The 24,616-nt window shown below is 44.3% G+C and overlaps 1 protein-coding gene across 3 annotated transcripts in view; it reads left to right on the top strand.

Moving 5' to 3' along the window:
- Window positions 1–1,362: 1,362 nt before the first annotated feature.
- DENND2D (DENN domain containing 2D) overlaps window positions 1,363–24,616 on the top strand; it is a 70,835-nt gene continuing 47,581 nt past the window's right edge. Inside the window, exons 1-2 of one of the 3 annotated variants that reach the window (XM_033918533.1) lie at window positions 1,363–1,657; window positions 14,018–14,102. In XM_033918533.1, the coding sequence (XP_033774424.1) occupies window positions 14,075–14,102 (28 nt within the window). In that variant the 5' untranslated portion in view covers window positions 1,363–1,657; window positions 14,018–14,074. The remainder of the gene's footprint in view (window positions 1,658–14,017; window positions 14,103–24,616) is intronic. The other 2 variants (XM_033918531.1, XM_033918532.1) reach the window with 2 other exon arrangements.

Here is a 24,616-nt window from a genome sequence, read left to right as displayed (position 1 = left end):
GGGTTCACAGTCATAAGCGCGCGAGACAAACGCGCATGGACATTTGAGAGCGGACAATTGAGCGCAAGACTTCAGCGGGTCACTCTAAAAACTTATTTTAAAGGACTCCGAGAGGGGGTGTGGGACAGGGGTGTGTGTGGGGGGGGAACCCCCCCCAGATTACTTAATAGTGTTGGCGCTGCCGTTGGGGGGGGGGGGGGGTTAGGGGCGATTGTAATCCCTCCATTATACAGAAAACTTAAATTTTCCCCTAAAAAATAGGTAAAAAGTTAAGTTTTCTGTATAATGCAGGGGGTTATACCCCCACCCCACCCCCAACACGGCAGCGTGAACAGTATTAAGTAAAGTGGGGGGTTCCCCCCCCACCCCCTGTCAGAGCCCTTTAAAATAAGCTTTTAGAGTGGCGCGCTGAAGCCTTGCGCTCAATTGTCCGCTCTCAAATGTCGACGCGCGCTTCTGTCCCGTCACCTTACGTTGTGAGGTGCAATTTTTAAAAAAGATTGTTTCTTAAACAACCAAATATAAATATTAGTTGTTGTTCTTAGGTGCCATCGACTCGTGTTCGAGCCCTAGCGGCTCGACGAATTGCGGATCTAAAAAGAAGGCGGTTTTGTGCTAGTCCGGTAAGGTCCTCCAGCGTCGTCGCCACGGTCGCCTTCAACGTGTCCAGCCCTCCGACCGCAGGTCGCCCTCTTCGCCTGGTACCTCTGCCCCCCACTCGACGTCGGTCCTTATTGCTTACTGAAAGCTTCAAAACCGCTAGTCAGTTCAGAGCGGTTTACGTGAGCTTCTGTAAAGGTGTTACAATATAGAGTTAGCATTTTCTGAGATGATTTTCAACACAGACAAATTTCTAGCACCATCAATCATCCTACCAGACCCAGAGAACTGATCATCCATGTTAATCGCTTTCCTTAATACTTTGTCTCTACACGTTAAGGCACTACAAACGAAAACCCTGCCTCCCAGTTCCCCAGGCAGCTGCCTAATCAGGAAAGTGACTTTTTTTTTTTTTTTATAAGTTCAAACAGTTTTTATTGACTTTTACAAAATAAATACAATCAAAACAATAACATTTCATTACTCTCCAGGATATATAATAGATAAACATGTCTAGAAAATGATAATATAAAAATGAATAATGTGTGTAGGTAAAACCAAAGTGAAATAGAATTTACTCCACAAGTTTCAACTTTCATTAAAATTTGATATTTTATTTTATTATTTAGATACCAGTTATAGGATAGCAAAAACACTTGGTTAACACAGCGAGGAGCAGGGATTAAAAAAAAGAAAAAAAATGATCTCATCAAGGCAGGAAAGCAAAAACGAGAAATCTTCTCGTTCAGAGCCGACCTACAAGAAAGGTTGGGCAACTCCAGACCGCCTTCTCGACACTTCCCAGCTCGGGCCATTGAGTTGAGCGGGGCAGGCCGGCTGGGCAGGCTGGCTGGGCAGAGCCGAGCTCGCCTCAGAAACCAATCAGAAACCCTGGGAACGGAACCACCCCCGTTTGAAAGGAGCGAGGGTCGGCGAGGAGAAAGCGAAAGCGCGTAGGAGCGCGGAAGTGCGCGCCGGGGTTCGGTCCGGCTCGCTATGGCCCAGCAGTTCACCAGCTTCCTGCGGAGCAGCATCAGGCGGCGATCCAGCACCAAGGGTGAGCGAGCGGGGTCCGGGCTGGGCAGGTGTGTGCGGGCAGCTGCTGGGAAGTGAGGCTCCGGGCAGGTAGCGGACAGCTGGGTCACTAGTTTTAATGAACCAGCATCGTAGGACAGATACACGCGTAATATATGCGTTGCAATGTTGGTAGATGCGGTGAAGCTATTTAAGAAACGAAAGAGAGACGAACTCGCAACATTTCTGTTTTGCTGCCTCCTTTCCCCCCCCCCCCCCCCCGCCACTTCCTAGTTGAGTTTGGAAAGACCCTTTTTCTGCTCACCATAGCGACAATACTTAACCCGGGGGGGGGGGGGGGTCTGTGGAGGTCCTCCTGGGACCCTGCAATCCTGAACCTGACCAGCAGGCATCACCCTTGAGTGATTGCCATAAACTTCCCAGAAATAAGTGCCAGGCGGTAATGGCCACACCACCCTCCGGTTACACTGAGGGTAAGGAAGCAGTTTCCAAAAGGTGGTCCCCCCTCCCCCCAGGGACCTTGCAGAAAGTCATTATTACCTCTCTTCAGGACCTGGGAATGTTGCCTCCACCATCCCTGCCTACAGAAGGCTCAATTTGGGGACCTTACTGGGGGCCTTCTGTACAAGATCAGCTGTTTCTGACCTTCCTAAGGAGCTCTACCTGCTGAATCTTTAGTCCTGAACCCCTCTAATAGTGAAAAAGACTACTTGTGCCTTCAGAAGCATAGCCCTTTGACCTCTGGGGAATGTACTGATTTGAGCTCTCTTTTCTCTCCAGAACAGTAAGTGCTAGATTTAGCTGTGGCCACTTGCTCCTAACTGGACAGGACATTGGAATATATGCAAACATATATAATCCCTGTTCATTCAGCATATTAGTGCTGCCTGATTCAGGAAAAAAAATTTCGATTTGATTCAGCCTATTGAATTGGTTTTTCGATTCGATTCAATTTTCCTGCCCAATTGGGTGTTTTTTTTGTTTTGGTTTTTTTTTTCAAACATCCTGGTGGGTTTATTTTACAGCCTCTTCACCCCCTTTGCCTTTTCTTAACCACACTGGCGCTGTGGTGTAAACAAAATAAACAAAAAAGACTTTTCCTCTCTCTGTTAAATCCTAGTTCACATTTGCAGTCTAACACCAGATCTGGCAGGATACACATTTCAAATCTGACATATTATAATCACAAAACAGAAAATTTTTCTATCTTTTGTTGTCTGGTCATTATTCAAATTTTGTTGGTCTCAGGCTCTGGTTGTCTTCTGGTAACTCACTTGCTAGGGACTCCTTCTTTCTTCTTTCTCTGTGCTAACCATCCATCTTCCATCTCTGTCCTCCCCTTCCGTTTCTCTTCCCTCCCCAGGAGGTCTGGCATCTTTCCTTTTTTTCATCTCCCTCCACAGATCCACCTTTTCTTAACTACCCTTTTATCCAGCATCTCTCCTTCCTTCCCCACCACCCCAGGGTCCACCCTTTCTTTTCCCAACTACCCCCCTATCCAGTATCTCTATCCCCCCCTCCACACCATCCCTTGGTCCAACTTCTCTCCCTTTCTGTTCCTTCCCTCCCTAAATCCCATTGTCCATTATCTCTCTCTCCTCTATTTTCAAACCCATTTCTTCCTCCCCAAAGTCCGGCATATGCACATCTGTTTGAACCCCCCCTCCCTCCATGTACTTCTATACCAGGGCCCCCCTCCCTTGAAGGTCTGTCCCCCGCTGAAGGTCTGCATCCCACCCCTGAAGGCCTGCCTGTCCCCCCCCTTGAAGACCAATCCCCCCCCGAAGGCCTGCCTGTCTCCCCCCTTGAAGACCTGTCCCCCCCTTTGAAGGCCTGCCTCCACCCCTTGAAGGCTTGTCCCCCCCTTGAAAGCCTATCCCACCCCTGAAGACCTGCCTGTCCCCCTAAAGGCCTGTCCCCCCCTTGAAGTCCTGTCCCCCCCTTTGAAGGCCTGCCTCCTGCCTTGAAGGCTTGTCCCCCCCCTTAAAAGCCTATCCCACCCCTGAAGGCCTGTCCACCCCCTTTGAAGGCCTGCCTGCCTGTCCCACCCCGAAGGACTGCTCACTCCCCCTCCCGGCGTCCGGCTTCCATCCCCCTGGCCTTCTGCTTCCCCCACCCCCCGGCCTCCCCGCACTGTTTACCTTCCAGCCGGAACAGCCTGCAAACAAGATCGTGGTGTTAGCGATCTTAGTACCGCTTCAGAGCTGGTTCCTCCGTTGCGGTCCCGCCCCTCCTCTGACGTCAGAGGAGGGGTGGGATCACGACAGAGGAACCAGCTCCGAAGCGGTACTAAGATCGCTAACACCGCGATCTTGTTTGCAGGCTGTTCCAGCCGGAAGGCGGACGCGGGGGGGGGGGGGAAGCCGACAGCAGCACTTCCCAACTGACCCTCCCCCCTCACCTTCTAAAGCAGGTGCGGCAGCTGCCGCTCTTGCTTTAGGGGGCGAGGGGGAGAGGGTCAGGAGAATCGGAAAGCCAGTTTTTTTTTTTGTTTTGAACCGATTCGAATCGATTCACTCGAAGTGAATCGGTGAACCGATTCGAATTGATTCACCCAAAGTGAATCGGTGAACCAATTCGAATCGTGAATCGGGCAGCACTACAGCATATACGGAAAAGCTGACAGGCTGTTAATTTACTGGATTGGGTTGGCCTGCTGTAGGGCATTCAGGGTTAGCGGAGCAGAGAGACTTGCTGTCCTCTCCTGACATTTACAGAGCCCAGTAAGGTCCAGCCAGAATCAGCTTCTCTAAGCTGGTATCTCCCTGTGCTTAGAAAGGGGCTGGGTATTGTGCTGCTGAAATCAGGCTGGCCTGGGGTTACCGCCATCTCTGTTCTGTGTTGCTTCAGCTAGAACAGCGGTTTTCACCTGCGTGCCCTTCACCATTTAGCTCCAAGGCCAGTGAGTCACTCCTGGGTTTTCCTCTCATGCTATCTAAACTTTCCAGGAGTTTTTCTGTAACGAAAAGAACTGACATAGGAACTGAAATTTAAAAACACCAACCAACCTGCTTTCTTGTTCTCTGGAGCCAGGTGATCTCCCTTCCCCCATCACTGTTGGTTTAATCATTACCATGTGATAGAAAAGTCTTCCATTCTTCAACCATTCGGGTCGCTGTACACGTGTAAAATTCATAGTTTGTTTGTCTATGCATTATGTATGTCAACCTTGTGAGCTCGTTGGGGAGAACAGGATATAAAACTAACAACATAAATAAATAAATGTTTCTTCCTCTCTTTATTTAGTGGGAATTATTTATTTGCTTAATTCATTCATTACAATGTTATAATTGGAAATAAAAACTATGGGGGGAAAGGAAGGGGAGAGGGGGAAGGGTACAGGGGGAGCGCATAGAGATATGAATAGGTCATGGAAATATATTTTGGAGGAATGATAGAAATATGTATAGAATGTTAGAATTAGAATTTAATTGTAATGAATATTTTATTATATTTCATTATTGTATATTTATTTTATTGAATTCTGAGCATCGGAGCTGCTACCACCACGGCTGGCGCTAAAAAATGCTCCACAGTTTTGTAAAAGGGGGGATAAAATAGAAATACATAGACAAAGGTTAAATTGAACCAGTAAGAAGCTGGACTCTGCATACAGTGCACCACAGAAACAGTGACACATGTCTCCTAAAGCAATAAAATAAATAGAAAATTTTTTTCTACCTTTGTCTTCTGTGGTTTCTGCTTTCCTCATCTTCTTGTAACTCTCTTCCTTCCATCCACTTCTGCTGTCTCTCTTCCCCAATATGGCATCTTTTCTCCTTCTATGCCCCTTCCAGAAACTGTATGCCTCCCCCTTCCATCTCTCCTTTCATCCCATTGGTCTGGCATCTCTCTCCTCTCCTTCCCTCTCCCACACCTCTCCTCTGCAATCCCTTTCCCTTTTTTCCCTCATTTTCCTTTTCAATTTATTTTCTGCTTCTGTCTAGATTACGTTCTTACTACCCTCTTATCAATGTCCTTTTTTACTGTCTACCTAAAGCTTGCCACCTCTTTCCCTCACCCCTCCAGTGTTTCCCTAACTCAATCCTTTTCTCCCCATCATGTGCCCTCCTTTTATTTAACCCCTCCTTCCATCATGAACCCTTTTTCTCCAACCCTTCCATCTAGTACCTTCTCCTTTCTCTGTCCACTTCCATCCAGCATTTGCTCCCCTCTTTCTCTCCTCCCATTTCCTTCCTACATTTGCTCCCTTATCTCTCCCATCTGCACCTCCATCCAGCATAGGCTCCCCACTACCATCCAATGTCTGCCCTTTCTCTCGCCATCCACCCCTCTTCAATCAGCATCTGCCCCCTTTCTTTCCCTCCAATATCCTTCCCCCTTATATCTCTCCCCTTTCTCTGTACATCAATTCCATCAGCACCACCCTTCCATACCATCCTGCCCCCTTTCTTTCCCTCCACCACTCTTCCATTCCAGCAATCCTGCTCCTTTCTCTCCCTTCATGCAGCAAGGTTCCACCCCACTCTGACGTACTTGCTCTGGAGCGGACTCGGCAGCCGCATGTTGGAAGGTCCCGCGATGACTCGTCTGCTGGTTCTGCTCCGGAAGAAGTAAATTACGTCAGAGGGGGTGGACCCGGTAGATGCAGGGAGTTGTGGCAAAGTCCCACAAATGACTGCGTCTGCCGAGTCCACCCCCTCCGACATAACACTTCCGAAGCAGAGCCGGCAGACGAGTCATCGCAGGACCTTCCTGTACCTCAGCGCGGCTGCCGACTCTGCTGCAGAGAAAGTAAGTCAGAGGTAACGTGACCATTTATTTTTTTCATCAAAAGGTGACATCTATTAATTGACTGTGTATCCTTTCTTTCATTTCTTTCTTTCTGCACTCAGGCCCAACAATTGTCCCTTTCTATTCCCTCCCTCCCTCCTTCCCGTGTCCTTAGTGCCCCCAGTGCCTCCGTCCCATGTCCTTAGTGCCCCCAGTGCCTCCGTCCTGTGTCCTTAGTGCCCTCAGTGCCTCCTTCTTATGTCTCCCCACTACCTTCCAGATTTTGTCCACCCCCAAAGCCAGCCTGCCTACCTATCTCCCTCCCTCCCTGCCGTGCTAAAGCCAGCCAGCTTGCCTGCCTACATCCTTCCCTCCCTGCATCTATAAAGATAAATATATATTTGAAATTGAAAGACAGCTTAAAGATCAAACATTCTTATAAGAAATTAAAACCTGATCCAGCTCCCCTGTTAAAGAAAGAAATTGACACTCTTATACAAATTGCATGAGAAATTCAGTTTCTAATTTTCTTCAGGTTGCATCTATTACAATTGTACTTCAACTGTGCACCTCCCCCCACCCCCCAGGAAATATCTACTTACAGCATGTACAAGGTGCTACCCAAAAGTTCAGGGAATGTGAACAGCGCACGCAAACTGGGTACAGTATGCCTTTCTGCCGCTAGAGATGTCTAGCAGTGTGCCAATGGGCGTGCAGCTGAGTGGTCGCATTATTTTGTTCTGTGGGATTTTGAAAGGTTGCGTTTTAGTGACTCGCTCAGATTTCGATATGACGGATTTTACTGAGCAAAGAATCTGCATCAAATTTTGTTTCAAACTTTAAAAAAAACTGCTGCAGAAATCCATCGCATGCTCCAGGAAGCTTTTGGAGATAATGCCTTGTGCCAAAGCAAAACCTTTCTTCGGTACAAATGCTTCAAGGACGGACGAACATCTGTCCATGACGATGACCGTTCCGGACGACCGTCAACAAGCACAATACTTGAAACCATAGCAAAAGTTCGTGAGACTATCCTTGCAGATCGTAAGCAAACTATCCACGATGTTTGTGAGATAGAACAGCCATACGGGACAGTTCAACGAATTTTGTCTGACAAATTGAACATGAGTTGCATTTCTGCCAAGACTGCTAACCAGTGAACAGAAGGCCCATCGTGTTTCTGTCTTTTCGGAACCTCCAGAAACATTATAGTGATTACGCACCCTCCTTATTCACCTGACCTTGCCCCCTGTGAATTTTTTTTTTTTTTTTCCTATTCCCCAAAATGAAATTACGACGGAAAGGGCACCGTTTTAACACGATTGAAGAGATTCAGGCAGAAATCGCAGGAGGTCCTCAAGGCACTCACCCAAGATGACTTCCATAGATGCATGGACTTGTGGGAAAAATGCTGGGATCGCTTATACCAGGGGTGCCCAAAACGTCAATCGTGATCTCATAGTAGATTGCAAAGGCAATGCGAGTCGATCGTGGAGCCCGGGATTTCTCTCTGCTTCACCGACACAGCTACAGGCCAGACGTGTGAAGGGACTGCCCAAGCGTTGGGCCCATGAGCCTTCCCCCCTGACATCAATTCTGATGTCAGAGAGGAAGTTCCAGACCAACCAGGCAGCATTCACCGCAGCTCCCTGCGCTAAAAACCACTATCGCGGTTTAGTAAAAAAAAAAAAAAAAAAGGGGGGGAATATACTTGTCTATTTTTGTATAGTTGTTTCTGAGGTGACATTCCATATTTTAAAGTCATCTGCTTTGATCTCTTTGAAAACCCCCCAAATATAAATGATAATTAACATTTTCTATGCATAGTGTGCTTTGTGTTTTTTTAAATTTTATTGTTGGTAGATCATTTTGACTTGGTCATTTTAAAAGTAGCTCGCACGCCAAAAAAGTGAGGGCACCCCCCTGGCTTATACATTCTCAAGGGGACTACTTCAAAGGGAAACGGTGGAAACTAGGAGTTTCGGAAGCAATTTATTATATATATATATATATATATATATATATATATATATATATATATATATTTTTACAATTGAATTCCCCGAACATTTGGGTAGCACCTCGTATATGAACACATGTACTGTTGTTGGCGAGTGAACTTACGTGTGTTTACCGAGCTGCCTAATTTGAGCAAAGCCCCTCGTCTGAATTGTAAAGAGGTTCTGCAGAAAATACTTTTTTCAAGAGTGTGTGTCTAAGCAGAATACTTTCTTTTTTGGATTGGTTGACCAAAATAAGTGTATCAGGAAATTGTTTTTAGATAAGGAAACTGTTCTTGATTCAAAGACTGCAGTTCCTGCAAATCATCGCTTTTGGAAATAGTAATATGAGAAAGTGGTTCTGCACTTAAGAGATAGTTAATATATTAACTTGTTTCAAGCGCTACAAAATCCTGCGGAGCAGGAAGGCAGTGGCTATATTTATAGATCTCCATGGGGAAACGAGATGCAACGAGATGTGTTGGTTAGGGCTTTTCAATCTCCTTCTAGGGACTCCTAGTCGGTCCCATTTTACAGGGTCTACTCAATGAATATGCATGAGATCGGGTTGTACGAATATATTTGGGATCTCCAGTGCATGCAGTTTTCTCTTGCATATTCACTGGACAGGTATGAGGAACCCTGGTCTGGGAAAAGGCCAAGATATGAGTGGGCAGAATAATGGTGATAAGAACGGAATAATGGTAATGCTTGAACAACTTTTGGGCTGATCCAGTGTGATCTAATCTCTTGGGGCCAGATTCACTAAACGCACCGATCGTGTCCCAACCAGTTTGCGATCGTTCTCTGACCCCGACCCGATTCACTAACTTTGTGCCCGATCAATCTCCCACCCAATCCGCCCATGCAAATGAGGGGAGATGGCATGCATAAGTAGGAAGCCGTCGATTTACTAAACAGAAGAAGGAACACCGATTGGGTTTGCCGATCCGAAATGAAGCGACTGCTGAGGTCCAGTCGCTTACCGTCCCTGCCGACTCTCCTGCTCTGTGCCGCCCTGAAATCCCAGTTACAAAGCTACCAAAAATAAAACTGTCCATTACTCCCTTTTTATTATTAAATATATTTATTGATTTTCAAATCATATAATCAAGAATAAACTTGTACAGAAAGCAATATTAGTAGTTCTACATAAAGCAAGAAATATTCCAATAACATTAAGATCATTTGTAACTAAAATGCTCAAGTCCTCAAATTTTGGATCCAAGATTTTTTAGCGAGAACAAAGAAAAGAATTGAACAGAATGTACACTCTTTCATTTAAAGTTAGCTAGAGGGCTGATTGCTGGGATTAATCAATAAAATTAGGGCTTATGATTTTTCTGCCTCCAATCGGGAGAGCGCTAAGAAAGAGGTCAACTGATTAGGCTCAAAGGAAACATACTTAACTGATCGGTGATGCACAGATCGGTGATGTACAGAACCATGGTGAGACCTCATCTGGAGTACAGTTCTGGAGGCCACACTACCGCAAAGATGTGCTTAGAGTCGAGTCGGTTCAGCGGATGACCACTAGGAATATCTCGGGGCTCAAGGGTCTCTCGTACGAAGAGAGACTGAACAAATTGCAGTTCTACACTCTGGAGGAACGCAGGGAGAGGGGGACATGATTGAGACGTTCAAATACATCACAGGTCGTGTCGAGGTGGAAGATGACATCTTCCTACTCAAGGGACCCTCGGCCACAAGAGGGCATCCGCTCAAACTCAGAGGAGGGAAATTTAAGGGTGACACCAGGAAGTATTTCTTCACGGAAAGAGTGGTGGGTCACTGGAACAAGCTTCCAGAGCAGGTGGTCAAGGCCACCAGCGTGCTTGACTTTAAGAATAAATGGGACATCTACGTGGGATCCCTACAGAGGCCCAGTAAGGCACTCAGACTTGATGGGGTGGGTCAGTAGAGTGGGCAGACTTGGTGGGCTATAGCCCTTTTCTGCCGTCATCTTTCTATGTTTCTATACCCTTACAAGGATGTCGTAAATAGAAAGTAGCACCTAAAGATGTAACACCTGGCTTCAACATAAGAAATTCACGGCGACGCTTTTGGGTCTCTCGTGATAAATCTTACTCCCTTTTTATATACTCTTCAAAAAGCACAGTGTGAGCCCGTGGTTTTAACCCTCGGGTTTAAAGCATGTTCTGTTCCACAATCTGGCTGCACAAAAAGCGTGTTCTGAAGTGCCGTGGTGTAATTAATAGCTCTTTTTCCTACATTTTAATGTGCTGTGTGCAAAACCCCTTTTTGCCTATAGCGGCCATTAACAATCAGTACATAGGATCAAGCTTCTAGGTATCACTTTGGATGAATCTCTCACTTTCCATGATCATATTAGTACAGTTATAAGAAAATGTTTTTATCATTTACGAATGATACGCTCTCTAACTAAATTTCTTGATATATCTGCTTTAAATACTTTAATCCATTCATTAGTTATTTCTTGTCTGGATTATAGCAATGCCTTATACCATGGAATTACCAAAAAAGAGTTAAAACATCTACAAATAATCCAGAACATCTATAAGGCCAAAAAATTCGACCACGTAACTCCTCTTCTGATAAAAGCCCATTGGCTCCCCATCCATCATCTATAAAACTCTATTATTGACTTTTAAAACAAGAAACACTGGACAGCCAGAATTCATAAATACATTTTTGATACCATACGCTACATCGCGTTTTCTTCGTTCCTCGGAGCAAAATTGATCAGCAATCCCAGCCTTGAACCATATTAACACTAGAAGAAACGCTACCTTTTCAGTCGTTGCCCCCAACCCTCTGGAATTCGGCACCAAATGCCCTAAGAGAGATAACCAATCTTGAGAAATTTAAATCTTTTCTAAAAATATTCCTTTTCAAAGATGCCTTTCAAGTGTAAATGTCCTTTTAAGGATTCTAAATTTTTTTTTTTAAATCTTTTTCATATGTCCACTCGTATTGGGTTTACTTGTTTTTAATCCCGCCCTTTTGTTTATATCTTTATATCTTACTTTTCTTTAATCATTGTAGTTCTCCCCTTTTTTTCCACTCGTACCCATTTGTTTACTTGTGTATGTCATCGTTTTGTCTAACCTTGTATGTTTATTTTGTTAAAGTTATTTATAATTGTATTGGTTTTTACCCTATTTTAAAATGTATAACGACCTTAAAATAAATCATAAGGTGGTATAACCTGAAATTTGACTGTTGCCTATATGTGCTGCAGTTTGTGGTAGCAAAGGGCCGGCAAGTAAACTGCGGGCCCCCCCCCCTTTTATTTTGAGCTCGCTTGTGCGAAGAGCAAGTGCATGTGCAAATGGCATCTACAACCAACAAGGATAACTTATAAAATCGCTTTCTTACTTTTAAGACTATACAAACCAACTCCCAGCATTCATAGACAGACTTTTGATTCCATATGACCCCCCGAGAGCTCTTGGATCTACCTCACGGCACACTCTTAACATTCCATCTTTGAAAATAATCCGTACTCGACGTGCCCAATGATTTGGAACTCTCTCCCTTTATATCTAAGAACTGAACGAAATCTGCGGAAATTTAAAAGCAGTTTAAAGTGCTTTAAGAACATAAGAACATAAGCAATGCCTCCGCTGGGTCAGACCTGGGGTCCATCGTGCCCAGCAGCCCGCTCACGCGGCGGCCCAACAGGTCCAGGACCCGTGCAGTGATCCTCTATTTATACCCTTCTATCCCCCTTTCCAGCAGGAAATTGTCCAATCCTTTCTTGAATCCCAGTACCGTACTCTGCCCTATTATGTCCTCTGGAAGCGCATTCCAGGTGTCCACCACACGCTGGGTAAAGAAGGACTTCCTAGCATTGGTTTTGAATCTGTCCCCTTTCAACTTTTCCGAATGCCCTCTTGTTCTTTTATTTTTTTTGAAAGTTTGAAGAATCTGTCCCGCTCTACTCTCTCTATGCCCTTCATGATCTTGTAAGACTCTATCATATCCCCTCTTCTCCAGGGAAAAGAGTCCCAGTTTCTCCAATCTTTCTCTATCTCTCTCTATTTCTGTCTCTCTCCCTTTCTTTCTTTCTATCTCTCTCTCTCTATATATATATTTCTCTCTGTCTCCCTTTCTCTCTCTCTTTCTATCCCTCTCTATTCTCTCTATGCCCTTCATGATCTTGTAAGTCTCTATCATATCCCCTCTAAGTCTCCTCTTCTCCAGGGAAAAGAGTCCCAGTTTCTCCAGTCTTTCTCTCTCTCTCTCTCTCTCTATTTCTGTCTCTCTCCCTTTCTCTCTCTCTCTCTTTCTTTCTATCTCTCTCTCTTTCTGTCCCTCTCTACTCTCTCTATGCCCTTCATGATCTTGTAAGTCTCTATCATATCCCCTCTAAGTCTCCGCTTCTCCAGGGAAAAGAGTCCCAGTTTCTCCAATCTTTCTCTATCTATCTATCTCTATTTCTGTCTCTCTCCCTTTCTCTCTTTCTTTCTATCGCTCTCTCTCTATATATTTCTCTCTGTCTCCATTTCTCTCTCTCTTTCTGTCCCTCTCTACTCTCTCTATGCCCTTCATGATCTTGTAAGTCTCTATCATATCCCCTCTAAGTCTCTTCTTCTCCAGGGAAAAGAGTCCCAGTTTCTCCAATCTTTCTCTATCTATCTCTCTCTATTTCTGTCTCTCTCCCTTTCTCTCTCTCTCTCTATTTCTCTCTGTCTCCCATTCTCTCTCTCTTTCAGTCCCTCTCTACTCTCTCTATGCCCTTCATGATCTTGTAAGTCTCTATCATATCCCCTCTAAGTCTCCTCTTCTCCAGGGAAAAGAGTCCCAGTTTCTCCAATCTTTCTCTATCTATCTCTCTCTATTTCTGTCTCTCTCCCTTTCTCTCGCTCTCTTTCTTTCTATCTCTCTCTCTCTATTTCTGTCTCTCTCCCTTTCTCTCGCTCTCTTTCTTTCTATCTCTCTCTCTTTCTGTCCCTCTCTACTCTCTCTATGCCCTTCATGATCTTGTAAGTCTCTATCATATCCCCTCTAAGTCTCCTCTTCTCCAGGGAAAAGAGACCCAGCTTCTCCAATCTCTCAGCGTATGAAAGGTTTTCCATCCCTTTTATCAGATGCGTCGCTCTCCTCTGAACCCTCTCGAGTAACGCCATATCCTTCTTAAGGTACGGTGACCAATATTGGACGCAGTATTCCAGGTGCGGGCGCACCATCGCCCGATACAACGGCAAGATGACTTCTTTCGTCCTGGTTGTAATACCCTTCTTGATTATACCTAGCATTCTATTCGCTCTCTTAGCAGCCGCGGCGCTTTCTTTTTAAAGATGCCTTTAACTGAAAATACAATCCATTTTAACTTTAACCGTCTCCATTATTGACACTTATCTTCCCCAGCAATTCTTTCCCTCCTAATCCCTTATGTATTTACCTTTGTGTACTTTTTCTTAAAAAAATTGTAGTTCTCCCCTTTCTTCCCATTGTTTCTCGTGGGTTAAACCAGTTAGTCTACCTAAGTATGTCTCACAATTTAATTTTGCATGTATAATTTGTTAAAATATTACTCTGCTTGTCAACTTTTTAAAAATTTTTGTTATGTACAACGCTTTGTACCTTTGGATAAGCGTTTAATCAAAAACCTGAATAAACTTGAAACTTAATCAGCGCATGCGTCTCGATCGAATCTACAGCGATCCGGAGGATCCGATCGTTTGCGTGCTGAATCTGAAGTGAATCGGTCGCTCGGCATGCATCGTCCATCAACAATCCAGATCGGTGAGTTCAGTGAATCTTGGCCTTAAACCTGATAGCATTCGTAAGTAGAGAAAAAGCAAAGCTACCATTTGGCAGAAGTTAGATCCAGAATCCATTTCTTTTTTTTTATGCATTTAAAACAAATTTATCAAGAAAACTTCTTTGTATAGAATATTGAAAAAGAAATTTCAGCTCTGGGTGCATAGCGGGATTCAGAGGCCTAAAATGTCCCTGGATACATCCAAAAAGCCATTTCAATTATCGGCACTTGGGCGACCTGTCTTTTAGATCGTCCAAATGCCGACTTGGGCGGGTTTTTAGACATATTTAAGTTTCAATTATGAGCCCCATATATAGTATGACTGGTTTTTTTTTTATTCCCCTGTGGTATATTCTTATGCAAGTGAATCTCAAAGTGTAGAAATCATAACAGTGGTTTCAAGCTAAAAGCAGAAGAAAACATGAGTTTGTGGCTCGCTGCTTTGAGAAGTGGAATAACTATTTTTAAAGGGTGTAAACCTGAAAGGACTAGGACTTCCTGCATGTCTTAGCAGGTCTGATTTCATTGGATTAGGTCCTTATGAACTGAAAGGTGGAAGATGTTTACTTTTTGCTGCAAACTCTGTAGGTGTGACACAGCTTAGGAAAATATTACTTTCCTCTGCTCCGGTTTACCCAGCTATAGTCATGTAACCCTGGTCTTACTTGCAATGTCTTGGGCACCAGCTAAGCTCTTCAGATAGGGTACACTGACCAGGATCTACAAAACAAAGTCTCTTTTCGAGCTGGGCGTAGGCCGGGACCAGACTTACTGTGGTAGGCGGAAGGATAACTTTCCCTGGCTTCAAATCATTTCCCTTGGTCTTCTACTTAACTGAAATAAATCAAGTTGAGACTGATGAAAAATCGATAACTTGAACTTTACTTGAAATCCGGGTTACAGTTTCAAACTTTCAAAACTATTTACAAGAGTCTTTCAGATCAATCAGATTCCAGTACAATGTCCTTTCAATAAATCCTCCTTCAGGTTCCCAATTAGAGAATGACACGGTGACAAAATTCATCACCGTCCCCGTCCTCGCGGATAACCGCGGGAAATAATCCCATGTCATTTTCTAGTGTCTATTTCAAAATCGGTCCTTCTACACTAGCATTCTTCAAAGCAAAGCTTGCGGGTCAGTGGATGTGGCCATTCATACTCTGATTCTTATGTGAGCCAAGGATAATGAAGCCATTGTGACATCACTGATGTGATTGGCTCTTAGGCACTGGTGGAATGAGGCATTATGACATCACAATATCTGCTCTGGATACCAGAGACTGTCATTCTGTAGTGTCTGTTTCAACCTCAGTCCTTCTACACCAGCATTCTTCAAAGCAAAGCTTGCGGGTCAGTGGTTGTGCCCAATTATACTCTGATTCTTCCCTCTCTCCTTAAAGAATGACATGAAGATGGTTTCCCGCAGTTATTCGCGGGGACGGGAACGGTGATGAATTTTGTCACTGTGTCATTCTCTATTCCCAATCTCTTTACTACAAAATCCCTTTAGTACCTGCATCTGCTCTGGATCCCATCCTCGGTCCTCAGCCTGGGACCACTTCTTCCTCGCCAGGCTGGAACTCTGTCTGGGCTCTGCTTTGAGCAGAGCTGAAATCCTCTTCTTTTTACCCACTGAGGTTAATGTCCACACAGTCTCTTCTCCTGTTCCTCCTGGCAACAGTCTTGAACTCTGAACAGTTTGTTTGCGGCCTGCCCTGCCAGGGCTTCTCTCCGCTGTGTCATTAGTGACATCATCGGTGATATGGAAGGCCCCAGCAGGGGGTGGGGGGGGAGGATTCACTGAATTGGTGAGTCCGATTTTTGGGAAAATGAATTGATTTGAATTGGTGAATCGGGCAGCAGTAGAAGAGAATGACATGGATATGGTTCAATCAACGATCTGAAACAATGTCAAAATATAGAATTTTGTTTCTGCGGATTGGCACTTAACAAAATAAGATAACTCTTTTCAAGTACAGTGGCAAAATTTAGGAAGCTGGTTGGTTGGGCTGAAAACTTTTTGACACCCTCTTCTAAGTTGCTTTCAACGGTAAGAAAGAAGCTCAGAGACAGACTTGGACATCCTGCCAGAGGTCTTTCTTTTCCTGTATTACTTTACTCGGGGTGACTTTATAAAAGTCCTACTTTTCCCGCCAGAAGTTCACTTTGCTCTGCGGAGATGTTCCTGTAACCTTTGTGGGATCACACACTCACTTGCTCTCACTTTTCCACTAGCGAACAAAGCTTATAAAAAGATAGTTTGCTTAGCCTTATTTGTTATATGCAAATGTATGCCCCTGACCTCATCCTCTGGCCCTGCAGTACTCGCTCTAATGCAGATTAAGGGTTTTTTTTTTTCCTTTTAGTTATTTGCCTCAACACCCTGGATGACACATGCATTTCATAACACTTCTCAGCCTTGTAATCCTCCACCCCCAGCTGATAACTAAAAGGAAACACTAAAAGCATAGTAAGATTCTACCCCTTCTAACATTAATGCATGTCTGCTAATAGTCACTTCTTTTCTGTACAGTGTCTCTTGGTACCTTTGTTCCAGTTCTGTCTTGTCGAGTCATACTTTCTACTTGCAGAACTTTCTTTCCCCAAGGCTCTTCAGTAAGTCCAGGCAGACTTCCTTCATCAGGCTTGGGCCGTTCCTTTCATGTTGTCTCTTCCTTCCCTTCTGGTCCATCTGCTTTTTATGTAGGTCTGAGAAGGTTCTGGAGTAACTCCACCCAGGGACGCATCCCTGGCTATTTCCGGGTGCCTCTTCCGGTACTTCCCTCTTCCTGAAGCTAGTGGAAGGATCTGTCTCTCCCGTCCCCAGAAGATTCCAGTCCAGGTTTTCACCTTGCTTCCCCCAAGCTCCCAACGAACTGACCCTTAGCCCCCGAAGGCTCCTGGGAAGTGTAGTTCTCCCTGAATGCAAGATTGGTCCTTCCCTGGTCCTTCTCTTGCAGTCAACGCCACAGAGCTCCCCTCCCCCCATGGCCTCCGGACATGTCCCAGAATCTCTGGACATGCTCCAGAATCTGAGGCACACCACCACGTTAAGAAAAATTCCTTGTTTAAATGATTAGCCATACAAGGTATGTTTCTGATTATAGTGGTTTATTTGATATATTGTATAGACCAGTGTTCTTCAACCACCGGTCCATGGACCAGTGCCGGTCCACAGAAATTTCCTGCCGGTCCACAGGGCCAGCACGTGCATCAGGCCCAAAACAGTGTTCTTCAACCGCCAGTCCACGGTGCGATCGATGTCGCGTTATCTTCGAGCCATCTCCCTCTTCCTAACTGATTCAGTGCACAAAGCCATGGGCAGCGGCTCCTACGGGCAACGTCAGAGGGAAGGCTTCCAGATGAGGCACGGGACGTGCAAGGTTCAATTAGTACTATTATGGGGGCGGAATCTTGGGTGGAGATTGGGTAGAGATGGGCGGGGTCTAGCCCACGACTTAGCCCAGTGTTCTTCAACCGCCGGTCCACGGTGCGATCGATGTCGCGTTATCTTCGAGCCAGCTCCCTCTTCCTAACTGATTCAGGGCAGTGGCTCCTACGGGCATCCTGTGCCTGAACCGGAAGCCTTCTCTCTGACGTTGCAATGTCAGAGGGAAGGCATCCAGATGAGGCACGGGAAGTGCAAGGTGCAATTAGTACTATTATGGGGGCGGGGTCTGGGGTGGAGATGGGCGGGGTCTGGCCCACGACTTAGCCCAGTGTTCTTCAACCGCCAGTCCATGGATCGATGCCGGTCCACAGAATAATCCTTTTATTTCTGCCGGTCCATAGGTGTAAAAAGGTTGAAAACCACTGGTATAGACCACCCCATACCAGCCATCCCTGGTTCTTGAACTCCCTCCTGTGGCATCTGCCCTACATGATAGGCCCCTTTTGCCTGCCACAATGTACAAAATGCTGATAATATTTATTTATTTTGTTTGATATCCCGGGGTTACACGTTTACATACAAAACAAAGCATGGTACAACATTACATGACAAACTTGACGTAGCGTGTCAAAAGCAAGAGGACCCAAATTGCCACCGGAGAAGAAGAGCAAATCCAAACGAAACTGTGGAAGCTCAATGTTCATGGCCCTAAAGTTGTAGTTTATTCAGAGTGTCGTGACAACAACAGTAAAAGCTAAAATCACAATAAAACCTCTTGTCGCGAAGAGAGGCACATCCTGTAAGCAATCGCCCGACGCTGGCACCTCTTCTCTCTGCCGGCCCTTCTCTCCAGCTCTTCTCGCCGGCCCTTCTCTCCTCGCGGCGCAAGGCCCTTCTCACCTCTCGGTGCAAGGCCCGTTTGAAAGGGCCTTTGCGCATGCGCTGACGTCGAGCATTCACGCGACATCACGCGATGCCAGCGCACTTCCGGGTGCCTCGAGCTGGGTTCGTTGGGTTTAATGTGCCCCGGCTCGAAAAAGTTTGCGAGACACTGCTGTAGTTTAAAGGATTTGAATATCAGTTGGGAAGGGGTAGAGGGCATGGTTAGGATACTGCCTGGAGCCCAAGGCACCTTTTTATTCTATTCTGGTTAGTGATGCAAGCTAGGCCAAGAGGGTTTGGCTTGGTTACCAATAGGGATGTGCGTTTGTTAGTGTGATATATATATACCGGTATATATATTTTTAAAAACAATTTATTGAATTCTAAATCAAGATTACGTTTTAACCTTTGAATTAATGCTCATATAATCAATTTATGTGTACTGTCAAACCTTGGTTTGCGAGCATAATTCGTTCCAGAAGCATGCTTGTAATCCAAAGCGCTCGTCTATCAAAGCGAATTTCCCCATAGGAAATAATGGAAACTCAGACGATTTGTTCCACAACCCGAAAACTTTAATACAAAATACTATGCGTACTTGTATTGCAAGACCTCGCTCTTTAGAACAGTCACTACACTCCCGCAGCGTCAGAGAGAGAAGAACCATCGGCTCGGTTGTGATATGTGTATATTGTATGTACTTGTATTGCAAGACATTGCTTGTATATCAAGTTAAAATTTAATAAAATGTTTTGCTTGTCTTGCAAACCTAGTTACTTGCAATCCAAGGTTTTATTGTATTTAGAAGTTCTAAATGTGCTTCAGTTTTTTTTTAAATATTATAATTAAAGAGAATCTCTCTGAAGCCAAATAAGCCCCAAAATTGAAAAAACTCCCCAAAGTTAGTAAATGAACAAACCCTTTTTAATACTGCATATCTCTAGTTACCAATGACTTTTGATAAATTTAGTTATTATGCTGGTTGAGTAGTAGCCAAGTATAACTAGCAATTTATAGCTCCCACAGGAACATTGGCTAGAAAATTGAATTCTGTCTGTAAAGCATTTGGGGCCATTTTGGTTTCGAAGAAACCAAACATTTTGTAGAGTGTATCTACTGAAAAAAGGGACTTAATAAAGTTTCAGAAATTCAACATATCCAGGTCCAGTTTAGAGGAAGCTGGGCAATTGCCAGAGTCCCAGTATGGAATGCCCCCTTGAAGGGAGCCAGTTCATATAGAGGCAGGGATGGGCCCATTTCTTAGTTTTGCCTGTTCCTGTATGTCTGTTACTGGCCATCTTCATATCATCTCTGGGTTGACCCAACTTCAGCCTGTTGGAAGGTATCAATATAAATTTTTTACCTGTCCCCATGAGAACTCAATTTCCCCTCCCGTTCCCACAAGCTCTGTCTCTGTCCATGTCCCTGCCCCATTCCTGCAAGCTCCGTCCTCCTCTGCACAAGCCTCAAACACTTTAAAATCATAAGCAGCAACATTCTAGAGCTCAGATTGTGATGTCATAATACCTCATTCCACCAATGCCTAAGCTCCGTCCTCATCTGCATAAACCTAAAACGCTTTTAAATTCTAAGCAGCAACATTCTAGAGCTCAGATTGTGATGTCATAATGCCTCATTCCACCAATGCCTAAGCTCCGTCCTCATCTGCATAAACCTAAAACGCTTTTAAATTCTAAGCAGCAACATTCTAGAGCTCAGATTGTGATGTCATAATGCCTCATTCCACCAATGCCTAAGCTCCGTCCTCATCTGCATAAACCTAAAACGCTTTTAAATTCTAAGCAGCAACATTCTAGAGCTCAGATTGTGATGTCATAAATGCCTCATTCCACCAATGCTTAAGCTCCGTCCTCATCTGCACAAGCCTAAAACGCTTTTCAATCCTAAGTAGCAACATTCTAGAGCTCAGATTGTGATGTCATAATGCCTAAGCTCCGTCCTCATCTGCACAAGCCTCAAACGCTTTCAAATCATAAGTGTTTGAGGTTTATATTGTTAAGGTAGAGCTTGCAGGGACAGAAATCACAGGGACGCCCTGAAGCATCTCTGACTGGTTACAGCCCGGGACACCTAGAACTTCTCTCTTTATTTAAAGTTGTCTTTTCCCCTGGCTCTGTTTATTGAAAACTCATTTACCCCTCCCCACCCCCATTTTTTAACAAAACCGTAGCATGGCTTTTAGCGCGGCTTTGGCAGTAACAGCTCCGATGTTCGTAGAGTGTCGAAGCTCTTAGGACCTAAAAGCTCTTAGGCGCTAAAAGCTGTGCCACAGTTTTGTAAAAAGGGGGAGTAAATCACTTGGGAGAATTGGTAGACAGAATTTGTCTGTCTTTATGCATATCGCAAAAGCCAAAATATAGTTTTTAAATATGTACTTGCTGATTTTTAAACATTATTTCCCTAAGAGCTTGCCAACTAGGCTTTGTCACTGGCTGGGCCAGGTGTCCCGAGAACTCCATTGAAGACCGGTTAGACAGCTTCTGTTTCTGTAACAGTGATATCCTCTATTGGGGTGGTTTCCAGTAAGTCTATGCCTGGAGTTTTCTGTGTGCTGTACAGGCCTTTGGAACTTTTGGAGGGGTTTTTTTTTGGCCTTTGATAGAAGTTTGAAGCCGAGCTCATTAGTGAAGCTCTTTTCTTGATAGCCACAAAGAGGTTTTCCTTTGCAGCTTCTGAGGCATTTTAACTCCTGTTGATGTTTGGCTCAGATAGGATGAAGATTTAAGATACATCATTATTCAGCATTTATAACTGGGGGTTACTTGTAAGTATTGACTCTCTCTCTCTCTCTCTCTATATATATATATGTATTGATCCTATACTATGTGTGTAGATATAGATATACACATACACACACATATAGTATATATAGATAGAGAGAGAGAGAGAGAGGGGTTAGTGTCAGCCTTGCAGGGTCCCGAGTCCAACTGTCCTCCCGTAACATGCCAACGAGGACACTCTGTTCAGACAACAAAATCTAAGGCATTTAACTTATGATACTACACGTAAGACCATTTTTTTTTTTTTTTTCTGTTACCGCTCCCACTCTTTGGAATGCTCTTCCATCATATCTCCGTCATGAATCCTCCTTAATCAAATTTAAGTCTAATTTTAAAACTTTATTTAATGATGCCTACGATATGTTGTATTAAGGCATGCATTAATTAAATATTTAATTACATCTGAAAAAAGGATATATCTATAAAATTAATCAAAGCTCTTTTTATAAAATTTCTTTACTCTCTTTCCTCTTGTAACTTTTCCTCACTCTCTTTCCTATCAAGACATTGTAGCTCTTCCCTAGTTCTTCTACCTTTCTACCCTATTGTATCTTATGTCTATTGTTATTATGTTAATTCCTAATTTTATGTCATTTCCCCCTCTCCTTTTTTTTTTTTTTACTGTAAACCGCTCAGTTATATAATGAGTGGTATATCAAAACTTTAATAAACTTGAGCATGGTCTCTTCTTCCCCATTGTTGGAAATCTTTGCCTCATGAACCATTTCATCGATGTACCTCTCATTCTCATGGATGCTTCTCAGTCTTGCCACTTCCTTTCTCAGTTCCTTTACTTCCTTCATGAGGGATTCAAGCTGAAGACACCTTGCCTATGGTACCACTCCTGCTTGGATAACATATTCTGTCTGCACAGAGACAGAAGCTGTAACCTGAGTAACAATTTTGGTGATATGATGTTTCCCAGCCATACTGTGATTGCAGAAATACTTGCACCTGATGAAATAAAAAGAGATGAAAAAGCAGAAAAATTTCTACCAAAGCAATGTCCTGTTCTAATTGGCTGAAAAGCCTATAAATCAAAAGATCAGCCTTGGGGTAAGTGGGAGGGAATTAAACACTAAACAGACTTTCCTCAACTGCTCTCTCTGTCCTCATCTGATTTTTATCTTATGCTCTGAAAAGGAACCTAAAATACTAATCTAGACTAAAATACTTTTATATAAAACCCTAATAGAGACTTTTGAAGAGGGTTGTCCAACGTTGATCCTCGAGGGCCGCAGCCCAGTTGGGTTTTCAGTATTTCCCCAATGAATTTGCATGAGATCTATTTCCATGCACTGCTTACATTGTATTCAAATAGATCTCATACATATTTATCTCAACCCATTACATTACATATTATAATAAATATTTATATTTTATTAAATCATTTATTATTATTACACCATGCATTGAATTATTGTAAATTTACCAGAGCTATTGAAGATATTTTATAAGTCCCGGTGGTGTTCATGCATATTCATCTGGGGAATCCTGTAAACCCAAACTAGCAAGGGCCGAGCTTGGACACCCCTGCTCTAAAGGCTACATTATTACCTAAATTGACTTTGCTGAAAAAGCAGAGTTCTGAACTAAAAAAAATAAAAGTGAACAATAATGAAATAACCTACTGAAGCCCAAGTCTACCTTGCCCCAGGTTTGGATGCCAGCAGGTAAGATATTCCAAAATGGGGGTAGGGATGCATCTGCCAGGTGGGCTTTGAGAAATAACTGTGTAGGTGAGGGTGGGGCAGTTAAGAGAGCGCTTGGGGGGGGGGGGTGTGCATGCCAGAGGGAGGTTTCGGAGAAAGCTATGGGGAGTGTGTATGCCAAGGAGGTGTCTGAGAAAGGGAGGGCTGGAAAAGAACTAGGGGGTTTTGCTGGGGGGGTTACATTCTAGAGAGGGAGGGGGAAGAGAATGATGGTTGAAAAATGTGTGTGGCTTTTTTTGGGGGGGAGGGGAGGAGAGAGAGAAGTGGCCCAGGGAGAATTTCAAGCTAATTTTGGAGTAAGGCTGTTGGGAGTGGAGGAGAGATCCTCTAGCCCAGGGGTGTCAAAGTCCCTCCTCGAGGGCCGCAATCCAGTCGGGTTTTCAGGATTTCCCCAATGAATATGGATGAGATCTATTAGCATACAGTGAAAGCAGTGCGTGCAAATAGATCTCATGCATATTCATTGGGGAAATCCTGAAAACCCGACTGGATTGTGGCCCTCGAAGAGGGACTTTGATACCCCTGCTCTACGCCCTCCTTACTTCCATTGCTTTCAGTGGAAGTAAAACCTGGATATCTCAATCCGTCTTCTTTCTTTCTGGAGTCATATGGTAACCCTACCCATCCCGCCCCATATAGTCCTTGCATACAGAGGTAGAACTCAGGGGTAGGCAAATCCAGTCTTCGAGAGCCGGCGCCAGGTCAGGTTTTCAGGATATCCCCAATGAATATGCATGAGATCCATTAGCATACAATGAAAGCAGTGCATGCAAATAGATCTCATGCATATTCATTGGGGAAATCCTGAAAACCCGACTGGATTGCGGCCCTCGAGGAGGGACTTTGACACCCCTGTTCTAGCCTGATCAGAAAGGAAGTTGAGGGGTGGGGGTTAAAGATGGAGCAGAGAGGACCCAAGCGATTTATGATGGGGGAGTTTGATACAAAACAAAGAGAGTACAGAATTTTGCTTAATTGCTACATTTTAAAAACTAGTGCACAGTATTTGACGTTTTCCCGTGAGTAATCGCAAGAAAAGCTTTGGTTTATTTCTTGGATGGTCCTTTTCACACAGTAGATGACGTCAGATAAAGAGGCCTGAATGGTCCAGCTAGTCTGTGATTTCTATGCTTTTTAACCTTTTTTTGAGACACTGTATGGGTTTCTGCATCTCCTCGCTCCTCCTTTTGTAATTCAGTAGAGATCTGGGAATACAGTGGCAGCTCTCAGGGAAGAGGGGGTGGGGGGGAAACAAAAAGGTGCCAGGTCAGGGCCAGCAGGGCCTTCTATAATGGGGCAAAATATTCCTGGCAGAAGGGATGGCCTTGTTGAAGTGCTAAGCCTAAATCTAATCTTTGGGCAGACTGATTTAGGTAATGGGAAAATGCGTGACTACAATTGAACACTTTGTTCAGCGCGGCACTTTCAGGCCAGCTGGATTTCTGTAGCATTATTCAGTGAAGGGGTTATTCTTCTTTGTGTGCACTCCACCTCCCCTTGTTGTGAGCATAAGAGGCTGCATTTTAGATTCACTGAGTGGGAAAAGCGAAACCAGAAAGGGGAACTGTGGATCGGGGGTGAGGAAGGAGAGCTGCCAAGGTGGGGGGAGGGGTTGGTGAAACACCAAGGAGGCAAGGAGTATTGTGGGGGAGGAAAGAACAATGTGAGTGGTTTCATTCGGTGGTAGCTGGTCTCTCCGAAATTTGTGG

The sequence above is a fragment of the Geotrypetes seraphini genome, chromosome 13, assembly GCF_902459505.1.
Source record: "Geotrypetes seraphini chromosome 13, aGeoSer1.1, whole genome shotgun sequence".
Taxonomy (NCBI): domain Eukaryota; kingdom Metazoa; phylum Chordata; class Amphibia; order Gymnophiona; family Dermophiidae; genus Geotrypetes; species Geotrypetes seraphini.
The sequence above is the reverse complement of the archived record's forward strand: the minus strand, read 5'-3'. Positions and strand labels throughout refer to the sequence as shown.